This window comes from Mercenaria mercenaria, unplaced genomic scaffold, assembly GCF_021730395.1.
Source record: "Mercenaria mercenaria strain notata unplaced genomic scaffold, MADL_Memer_1 contig_3654, whole genome shotgun sequence".
In the NCBI taxonomy this organism is placed as follows: domain Eukaryota; kingdom Metazoa; phylum Mollusca; class Bivalvia; order Venerida; family Veneridae; genus Mercenaria; species Mercenaria mercenaria.
In genome coordinates, this window is record NW_026461814.1 from 1 (window position 1) to 11837 (window position 11837).

The following is an 11837-nucleotide window of genomic DNA, read 5'->3' on the forward strand; positions in this document are numbered from 1 at the left end:
GATCAGCTTATGATGGTGAACAAGTATTCCAAGTTTCAAAGCAATAGCTTTGATAGTTTAGGAGAAAAGCTGACCTAAACATAAAACTTAACCAGGCAACGCCGACGCAGATGCCGACAACCGCTCAAGTGATGACAATAACTCATCATTTTTTTTCAAAAATCAGATGAGCTAAAAAAGAGGTGTCCTATATTGCCCCCCCCCCCCCACCCCACCCCCAAACATGTTTGGTAGGGGTATAAAAATGGTAGTTGCACAATGGCGGATACATATAGTCCTCAGTTTTTCTGCTCTGTGACCTTGACCTTAAGACCTGGTTCATGTGCTTTGTTCATTGTCTCATCAACATCTACCTATATGCCAAGCTTGAAGTCAATATCTTGAACAGTTATTTAGTTATACTCCAGATACAAAATATGTCGGACAATTTTGACCTTTGAGCTCAATTTGTGACCTTGAACTTTGGCCTACAGAGCCCGTTCAAGCACCCTGGACACATCTACCTATTCGTCAAGTTTAAAGTCTAAAGTCTAGACCTTTAATGATTATAAAGTTGTGCCAGGTTTTGTTTCCCAAGACACAAGTTATGTTGATGCATGTCCGAATTCTAATGATGCATTTTCCTCATTTTAACACCTTTTAATACTCTTCATACTAGTCTGTCCTCAACAGTACAATGCTGCGGCAGTGCTCCCAACAGTCTGACTGACATAAACATCTGTTAAAATTTCACCCTGTCTGGTAAAATTATTGAACATTTTACTAAGAAAAAGATAAATATTTACTGAATCTGGCTCTTGCGATCTGTGCTTGTCAGATTTTACATACCTTTGAATACTCTTCTCATACAAGTCTTCCTTCTTGCCTGGCTTGTAGTTGGGGCCCATGATACGCACCTTCTGTCCAGTAGAAACGGTACCAGAGAAAACACGTCCAAAAGCATAAAATCGTCCCTTGTCTGATGTGGGTACCATCTTTGAGATGTACATCATCAGCTCTCCCTTTGGGGTCACAAGATTTTACACCTGCAAGACAAGTTAACCTCCCTATTAAAACTGTTCCGGGTCACGGTGACAACCTTTTGATCTCAAAATCGAAAGGGTTTATCTGCTAGGCAAAATACACTACCGTACCATCAATATTAATACCCAACTTTGTAGTCCTGTTTGGTGCCATATAACCTATACTGTGTTGGTGCGCTGTAAAACCCAAATAATTTTTGATAAATACCCAACTATTTGATTTACGCACGCATTGAGTGTTGATATAGTTTAACCTAGGTTTTTAAGAGTACTATTCAATGTTGGAGAACTTTAATGCCGACCATGCTGTTATGTAAAGCATCTAGACAATTCAGATTTTCTTACGCTAGTAAAATATCATTGCCTGCGTTTTTGTAATTTCATATACGTTTTTATACCGGTAACCCTTAAAAATATTATCAGACATGCGTACTTGCATTATTTCAAAGCATAATTTACGCTAATACACATTTAATCTGGAGCCCTAATCGACCAGTACTGACCACTATACTTTTCAATGAACGAAATTTTATATTATTCCAAATTGCTTTATTATTTTCATAATACTACTACAGCCTGTGCTAATCTGTGAATCTAAAAGTGTTGAATAAACCAGTACTAACCACCAAAGAGTGACCACAATATTGAATCGACCGGTCAATACTCATATTGACCAGCTTTTTGCCAATGTTGCTTTTGAAGGATGCAACTGACTAAGTTTGGTGATGATCCATCAAATGTACTGTCTGAAGGGAACATACATATTCATCAAGTACATCAGGGGGTATAAACTAGCTATTTTTATTTATGGGTCCAGACCGTCAAATGAATGTTTAACATTAGATATATGGTCATTTTCTCCAACAGTTTAGGGGCCCAGCCCAAAATCTAGGAGCCATGGGCTACTGGGCCCCTGCTAATTTATATCCCTGTACATATTCAACAGTATCTGAAAATAAAACTTGTATACCTGTAGCACAAAGGTCATCTAGAGGACCTTCATACAAGAGCTCAGTTCTGTATTTCTGGGCCGTTACTGGAGAAGGCAGATGAATTACTATCATCTGAAGTAGAGCATCACCAGCTGGCAGCCATTTCCTCATCATAACCTGTGTATATTTTAAAGACTGTTATTTTGTAAATGCTTGGATTATGTTAAATTTTGTACATTACTATCACAACCATCTTTGTTGATCCCACTGGGGTTTGATGCAGTTCCTTCATGCAGAATATTAGTGAAAATTCAAGGACTTTCGAAAAATTGTTTTCACATTTTCCAGTCTTGAAGTCCTAGTCCCAACAACTTTATCATTTCTAAAACAAGGTGTTCTATTACAAATCATGTGGCCATCCTTTAATTTTTTTTTGCAGTAACCCAACCCATAACTAAGCACTTTAGAGGATATATACATTATTGTAATGTAAAGCTTATCAACAATCAGTTTACAGCTGAAAATCGCTTTTACACTTTACATTTCGAGAAAATTTTACATGAAGCTGAAGGACTATTTGTGTGAAGTTACTTCTACATTGGGCCTGCGATTTCATGAGAAGATTTTTAAAATTTCCGGTATAACATATAGGAACTAGAGATGCTTCTGAGAAAAGCGCACGTCTACCACAACTGCCCCTACAATAATGTCTAGTTTCTGTAGATGGTTTAGACGAGTGAACCCAATTAGATGGCTTGGACGAGTGGACCCAATCAGTAATTCAAGGGCCATAATTCAAAAGTGCCTGGGCGGATTTGGCTAGTTATCGAACTTGGCTGAGGTCTTATGGTCAAACACATTTAGTTCAAGTTTCGTGAAGATCGGATGAGAAATCTTCGACTTAAATGTAGACAAGCTTTGTGACAGACACACAGACTGGAGTAAATCAATATGTCTCCCACACCACTGTGTGGTGGGAGACGTAACAAGAGTGGCAGACAGTCACAAAATATACCTGTCATCCAACTTAGCCTAATTCAAGGGCCATAATCAAAGAGTGCCAGGGGCGATTTGGCTTGTTATCGAACCTGGCAGAGATGTTTTGCCCACATTGTCACCAAGTATGGTGAAGATTTGATGGTTTCACTTAGAGAGCTGACAAGGCGTATTTTTCAAGTAATTCAAGGGCCATAATCCAAGAGTGCCTGGGGCAATTTGACTGGTTATTGAACTTGGCCGAGATATTATGCCCACAAACATTTTCAGCAAGTTTGGTGAAGATCGGATGAAAACTGTTCGACTTAAGAGAGCAGACATGCTTTTAGATACCGACTGCCCGCTCGCCACGGGTGTTCACACAATATGCCCCGTTCTTTCAGAGACGGGCGTATAAAAAGTGACCACGTCCCCCGGCATGTTTTTTGACGAAACGGGATAATTTGAATAAATGTAATCACCTTTTAGAGGCATATAAAAATGAACCTTAAATTCGCAGTACAGTCTATGTAACTTTTAACACGAAATTGCCAAACTATGCAAACTAGCAATCTGGAACTAAGCATCCCTACAAAGTTTGGTTGAAATCCCACAAATTTCAAATTTTTGTTACAGACAGACAAGACAAAATAATTGAATCTCCCCACATAAGCAGAGAAACAATTACATTTAAAGGAATACATCAATATATCACAACAACCTTAATTTTCATCAACAATATTGTTCTTAAACTACCTTGAGCAAGTTTTTGCCACGTAGATCCTTCTCTTCTGTTGTCAATTTCACACCAAGTTTTGCTGCAAATGCAACTGCCTTAGAATTGTCATCTTCAGATTCCTTGCAAATCTTAAGCACCTGAAAATAAACTCTGATTATATAGTTTTTATTATTACATTTTACACGTCATCTTTTGATGGAGAGCGATTTTTGTTGGATGGATTATCAAATAAAGACGTAGAGGTCAATCTGAAAATTAAATCTAGAACGCAGTCTACCTTACTACTTGGGACCTACAGGCGAATCGGTATTTACTTATTACATTGGGTACAAAAATTTGCATCACCGTAATTTCGACCTGTAGTTAAGTTGTTCCATCAATGACGTGTTCAGAATTATTTGAGGATCATTTTGAGCTAAAACGCACAAAACTGATCGTCAAGGAAAACCCTGCAAACAATTAATTAATGTTCAAACACGATTTTTAAGGATATTATAACATTTTTAATAGGAAGTCTAAATTTGCAAGTAGATGTTCAGATTTAGCAAATAAGAAAACAAGAGATCACAGAGTGATCTTGGCACCCACCATTGAGTCATTTTTGAATGTTCCAAATTTCAAGACTAGCTCAAAATCCTTCTATTATAACTATTAATTAAACCTATACCCTAAATAAGAGAGATGGCACCATTAATGAGTTATATGCAATTATTATTTTTTTCTTATTATGGAAACAAAGAATGCACATATAATTACTTATATCGTAACTAATAATTAAACCCAGAAGTTTGAGTACTAAACAAATTAATCATCAATCTACTAGGGTAGTCCATTCACTGCTGAGGTGTAGTAGGAAAATAATGAACAACTTTAATCATTCTGTCATTAGTGTCTGCAGACTTTATGACCCTTCTACAGGTAAGGCCATAAACAAGAGGACCATGGATGACCTACTTTTTGATGACACGTGACCCACTTTCGAACTTGACCTAGATATCATCAAGATGAACATTCTGACCAATTTTTATGAAGATCCATTCACAAGTATGGCCTCTAGAGAGGTCACAAGGTTTTTCTATTTTTAGACCTAATGACCTAGTTTTTGACCGCACGTGACCCAGTTTCAAACTTGACCTAGATATCATCAAGATGAACATTCAGACCAACTTTCGTACAGATCCCATGAAAAATATGGCCTTTAGAGAGGTCACAAGGTTTTTCTATTATTTGACCTACTGACCTAGTTTTTGATGGCACGTGACCCAGTTTCGAACTTGACCTAGATATCATCAAGATGAACATTCTGACCAATTTTCATGAAGATCTTATGAAATATATGGCCTCTAAAGAGGTCACAAGGTTTTTCTATTTTTAGACCTACTGACCTAGTTTTTGACCGCACATGACCCAGTTTCGAACTTTACCTAGATATCATCAAGATGAACATTCTGACCAATTTTCATGAAGATCTTGTGAAATATATGGCCTCTAGAGAGGTCACAAGGTTTTTCTATTTTTAGACCTACTGACCTAGTTTTTGACCGCACGTGATCCAGTTTCAAACTTGACCTAGATATCATCAAGGTGAACATTCTGACCAATTTTCATAAAGATCCCATGAAAAATGTGACCTCTAGAGTGGTCACAAGCGAAAGTTTACGCACGCACGCACGCACGCACGCACGGACGACGGACGCTGCGTGATCACAAAAGCTCACCTTGTCACTTTGTGACAGGTGAGCTAAAAATGTCAGGGATTAAATATGTCAACCATTTTTTGAAGAATTTTCATTTATATTTATTTAAACAAGTTTTAGTGAGGTAAGACACACTCGCTGGCTTAAAATACAACTGGTTACTGAAATCAGCCCAGCACCAGAGTCAGAGTATATATTATGCACTTTGCTTGAACATTGAGTAGAATGACATTATCTTTTTTTGCACATTAACTACATGTACATCACAGCTGTCATACTTTGCTGAGTGTGTATAAAACAAGGAAACAGCAATGATCTCAATTAAGGAGTTACCCCTGTTACAAAATACTTAATCTCTAATTTTCAGCAAATTGAAATAAAAAAAATGATGTAATTTCAAAGTTTACTGGATAGTGGATACAGTTAAATAATAACTTATCAGTTTTAGTCTTTGTGGCCGGGTGGTTAGGGTAGTTGAATTTTAAATTATTTGTCCTTCACTGCTGTGTGTTCGAAACCTTGCTCAGGGTGTAGAATTTTTTCATGTGTGGATTTTTAAGTAATCCAGCTGGCTTACAGTCAGTGGCTTAACCTAGCTGCCCGCATTGAAAGTTGATATATGACCTATAATTCTGTCAGTCTGACATTAAACTTAACAAAAACAAACATTTGTATTCACTCAACTGGTCTATTGGCTTATGTTGTTGAGTGCAAACGGTAGTGACTCGACTGTCTATGCCATAATTAGTCTTGCTAAACACATGTTAAAATAGAGTCGGCACATGGGGAGTAGTCATAGTAGTACATGTTATTTAATAAGTTTGGCTCTTTGATACAAAATCTGTCATTAATCTCCATTTAGAATAAATTTAATCACCACTGTCCAGTGTTTCTACCTTCGCCATTTTGTTCATACAAACTGCCTGTTTGTTCACGAACTCCTTTTAAAAGAAACCAGTTTCAGTTTATCATTATTTTTTATCCAAACCAAAACCTAGAACCCAAACCGGATTTTTGCAAACAAAAGCGCCCTTTGACATACTGGTTTGTAAACTCGGTCACACACAAATGGCTGCCTAGCAACGGGTATATCCTGTTTTCTCATATTCTCAGGGGCCTGAGGGTTGTTTTTATTCCCACGGGCCAGTAACAGATTAGCCATTTCATCTTCTTCTTCCAATACTGTACATGGCCCACTCTGGAGCATTGTCGTACAAGTGTCGTACAGCATTTGGGTGTTATTTTGTAGAAAATTCATTTTGTCTTTCAGATGGAGCCATAAAATGTTACTGTATAGAAATTATCCCATTTAATTATTTTGTTACAGTATTTGAAACCACCCTCACCCGCAAAAATGGACGAAGAGTTTCTCATATTCCTGTGGATTTAGATTTGACTTTTCATCACAAATAAGTTGTAGAATTTAAAACAATAGAATTACCATTGTGTAATAAAAAGATATAATCTGTAGTAAGTACATCAAGAAATATGACAGATAAGGTTTAGAATTAGGCTTTGAGAAACAAAAATCAAACAACCCCTTACAGTACGGAATGGTCAAAAAGCTGCGAATATACCTATTCGCAGGAGCAGGAAGTATTTGCGAGATATTCGCTGCTAGATCACAGTATGAGTCTGATAAGTTAATTACAACCAGATATTCTGGACATTTTAGGAGGAAATCTAGCTGTGTGCATTACACGTCCATTCTACAGATAGAGGAGCAACTTCGACAGCAAAAATGTCCCCACATCTGATGTTCCCAAATATAATCAGATTTGTTTTTACTTAGTTGTTTCATGCCTTTGGAGTACACATATTAAATATTTTAGTTAACTATCAACAATTTTTCGTTTTTTCATTGATTTTACAAAGATAGCTGTAAATCAGCAACAGATACATTACACTGCGAATTTTCATTCAAAAGAATATTTTAATATAACACATAACAATATTTGTGTTCGTTATTTACCTGTTCAGACTAAATACTCTTTATAGTTTTATAAGAAATGAAGTTATTTATATTTTATGATTGATAAAATAAATAAAATTGTATGGAAAAACTAGCGTAATTAACACAAATATCAGTTGTTATAAAACGCACTTCATATTGGATTATGAAATAAGATCTATATCATCATGTAGATTAACGTACTAGAATAGATGAGGGAAACATACTGTTTGAAGAATATAACTGTTGGTTCTTAGATATATCAGAAAATAAAGTCTTTTGGTGAAAATAGTCTACCCATATTTCGTATAAACGTATCTGTCGCATTTTTAAATTGCTTAATTGGCATTACATTTGCTTTATATTTCATACATTTTGATATGATTCTATTTAAAAATAAAGAAATATAACATAAAATGTTTATGTTTTGTATAGAAAAACTTTAATTTGAACATCTAACATAAAAAATAGAAATTGTAACGTATCTGTTTTATTCAATATTTATGATGTTTTATTAACTCCAGATATCAATATTAAAACCGTAATCAACTATTTTCTAAAACTTTAAGTTAAGGTGACGATTATTCGAACAATTCAAACATTGTTACACTTTTATAGCACAGTCGTATAACGTATCTGTTGTTTGTAACGTATCTGTTTTTAATATGTTTTCTCAAGTGAAAAATATGAAATCTGGACTAGAAGATAAATACTTTAACTCGGATACAAAGTTAAACACGCGTTCTACTACACAGTCCAGTAACATTTCGAGATAAATGCAATATAAATGTATGCTGAATAAAACACTTTGTAATGTATCTGTTAAAAACAAATTGAAACCTGGTGGCAGTTGAACATCATCTTATTTTATTTTCTACAGTATGTTTATTTCGTTAATAAATAAATGTTATTTTGATAATCATATCATTAAACATTCAAACTGTCAACAGTCGTTCTGGAACATGCATTAGGCATCTGAGTATTTGAAGTGAATAGATGTTGTAACGTACCTGTTGTCCAAATTGCCGACATAAAAGGTACGCGGTCAATATACACATGATTGACACATATTGAAAAAGGCGATATTTTGTTCAAGATGTATATCATTATCTAATCATTTGAGCATAACAGTTTAGTAATTGTCCCGATATTTAAATTTCAGTACCATGCAATTTAATTCAACCCTAGATCACCGACATAGATTTTTGATCTCATTTGCATGTGTTAAACGTCTGATTCGAAAATTAGTTATCTCTAGTGGACATTTCAGTGCGATTTTAGACAGTATAAAACATGCCTCCTTCATTTTGAAAGCGAAATAATGATAACAAGCAAATTCGATGAATTGGTATCCCCCGCCGAAAGGGTTTGTGGTGAGGAATGGCAAAAAAATATATCCGGAAAAAAGTTAAGGATGTTAATAAGAAGCAAATAATTTCATTAGTCAAAATCAATTTAACAGAAAACAAATGTTTAATTAAAGAGTACATAATAAATGTATGATACTTTGATCCTGACTAAAGAATTTATTTCGAATGGGATATGCATACTGTAATAAGCTTAGCTTTTAAAATTAAATGCAGTTAATTGAAATGTGAGCTTGAAGTTTAACTGGTATGAAATATTGTCTTTGAGTGGTTTGGCACCAGGTGTTGCTGTTTAACATGTACTTAAAAGAACAGACTGATGTCCTTAAGAGAACACAGGTAAGATATCTTGAACATGTCTGAGGGCAAGGTTTGTGCAGTCACAACTTAACATGTTGAAGGTTTGAACATTTAAAAAAAAAAAAAAAGGTATGGAAATATATATATACATATGTGTATATATTTATTTTTTTAGGGGGTGGGGGTGCAGGGGAACGGGAGAGGAGACAAAATTTCACATGTTGATTATAAATATTGATTGAAAATTAAAAATTAAAGCAAAAAAAAAAAGGGTAAAAGGGTGAAGTTGGGGGGTGGGGGGTCAGAGGATGCATGATCAGTGGTGGGCATGACTCGGTGGAGAAGTGAGGTGGGGGAATGGTACAACTTGGAAGGTTTGAAAAAAATCTAAAATAAGAAATGAAAAAAAAAAAAAAAATTTTTTGCGGGGGGGGGGGGGGGAGGGGGGGGGGGGGGGGGGGGGGGGTGTGACCAAGGCAAGTGGGTGACCAGGTGTGGGTGCGCAACTTCACATGTTTATAATAAATGTTCACAGAAAAAAATGAAAGAAATTTAATGAAATTCTGCCAAATGGTAAGTTTGTTATGTACAAATATGTGGATTTTTAGACAATTAAAGGGCAATAACTCTGAAGTTACAAAAGAAATCCGTACAAAATTGTCTGTGCACAACCACATTATAGTACTCTAAATTCTGTTAAAGTTTTATAGTTCAACTTCAAATATATAAAAAGTTACGGTACAGAAATTGCCATATCTATAGATCTATAGTACCATATATAGTTAACACTAGAAACTTCTAAGGGCCATAACTCTGGTGTTACTTGGGCAATCTGTCTGAAACTTGATGGGCCCCATAACCTCATAGTGGTGAACAGGTATATGAAATTTGTTTGAAAAAAATATAAAATAAGGAATGATGAGGGGGGGGGGGGGGGGGGGTTGGGGGATCGGGAGGGGGGGGGTGTGTGATCAAGGTAAGGGGGTGACCAGGTGTGGGTACACAACTTCACAAGTTTACAATAAATGTTCATGGAAGAGAATGAAAGAAATTTAATGAAATTCTACCAAATGGTAAGTTTGTTATGTACAAATATGTGGATTTTTATACAATTAAAGGGCAATAACTCTTAATTTACACACAAATCCGAATGAAATTGTGTGTACACAACCACATTATGGTGATCTAAATTCTGTTTAAGTTTCATAGTTCTAGGTCAAATATATCAAAAGTTATGATGCAGAAATTGCCATATTTATAGTACCTCCCCGCCGGGGACATAGAATCTTTCATGTGAGGAAGCCATCCAGCTGGCTTGCGGAAGGTCGGTGGTTCTACCCAGGTGCCCGTTCGGGCCTGAAATAATGTCCGAAGGGGCACCTGGGGTCTTCCTCCACCATTAAAGCTGGAAAGTCGCCATATGACCTACATTGTGTCGGTGTGACTTAAAATCCAACAAATAATATTTATAGTACCCTATATAGTTAACACTATAAGGACGGACGGACGGTCGGATGGACAACGCCAAAACTCCCTCCGACTTTCATTGGGGGATAATAACAAAAAGTATAAAAAGCTGAACTGCGCCGACATGTTTAAATTGGAGTTACTCCTCTATCTGTAGAATGGACGTATAGACAGTTTTCATAAGTGATTCTTAAGAGGCTGATAGGAACCAGTATATACTTTTTTGTGGTAAGTCAGAAAATTTATGTTCAATATCACACTGGCCATAGCTTTATCAGATCAAGTGGTTCCAACGTTGTTTGAGCGGTGAATTTTACGCCGATCAGATGGAGAAATATGGCCGATACTACAAATTTCTGGAATTGTAAGTATGATTTAAAGGAATTTCTACCCGTTAAATAACGAATCAAATGAAAACGATGGGTGCACCTGGAGCGCAAATGTGTCTATATTTTAGCACATGTGTCTATTTAGCTGAGGTTTGTGCCGTTTATTCAAACACTTCTGTACAGTCCGGCGGGGGAAGGAGATTTTTGACAGTTTTTAACAATATCGTCTCAAATTTAGTGTTTTTCGGGAGCAAGTAACTGTTAAAACACTTTTTATGTAAAGGGCTACCTCTTAAAACAAAGCGTGTGTATTTTAATAGAATTATTCAGGTTTTTTCGAACAATCAGTCGAAAACCTAATGCAACGCCGTTTCGAGTGGGTCGCTATGCAACGCAGTCAAGTGGATACCGTTCTGTGTCTTACTTGCGATGTCTTATCCGTCTTAAAAACAGTCATTATTTTCAAAGCCTAATAATGAATAAATTAATTTGGATAGTTTTATATCATCATATTGATCCCGCCATTTCTAATATATTGTACTTTTACATTTTTATGCTCGCTTAACATTTAACATATTTTGCGGACATTGTCAAAAAACATCAACACATAAACATAAAGCAAAGATGAACATTGAACAATATCATTAAGTAAATAATAGAATTAGTTCGTTCAAATAAGAACCAGTTCACGGATATTTTTCTCCTCCACGAATGGTACTGAACAGCATGCCAAAATCGGGTTGACTCTTTAAATCAGTATAGTTACAGTTGGTTACTTTCAGTCCCTTAAAACCAATACATTGCGATTTCATTACTGATTGGTTGTGCATTTAAGCTGTTCATACAGAACTTAAATAAAAGTATTGATCAGTTGTTTGTATATATTTTCATTCATATTCCTGGTGAAACGTTCATTTATTTTCAGAGAGATAAATCAAAGAGACCGTTAAAATTGGCCAGGGAAAAGGCAAGATTTTATTGGTCCTCCATAAAACAGAAACGATGTAATAAAACTCTACGGTCGCCGTTTAAATACATGTACTAAGATACAAATGAAA

At 35.8% G+C, this 11837-nt stretch overlaps 1 protein-coding gene across 1 annotated transcript; it reads right to left on the reverse strand.

Annotated features, from left to right (window-relative positions):
- Nucleotides 1-832: 832 nt before the first annotated feature.
- On the reverse strand, nucleotides 833-6270 carry LOC128553266 (elongation factor 2-like). The gene is made up of 4 exons (XM_053534395.1): nucleotides 6262-6270; nucleotides 3686-3805; nucleotides 1993-2131; nucleotides 833-1025 (listed from the first exon to the last, which is right to left on the reverse strand). The coding sequence occupies exons 1-4, from the start codon at nucleotides 6268-6270 to the stop codon at nucleotides 844-846; spliced, it is 450 nt and encodes a 149-aa protein (XP_053390370.1). The 3' UTR covers nucleotides 833-843.
- Between the last annotated feature and the right edge of the window lie 5567 nt (nucleotides 6271-11837).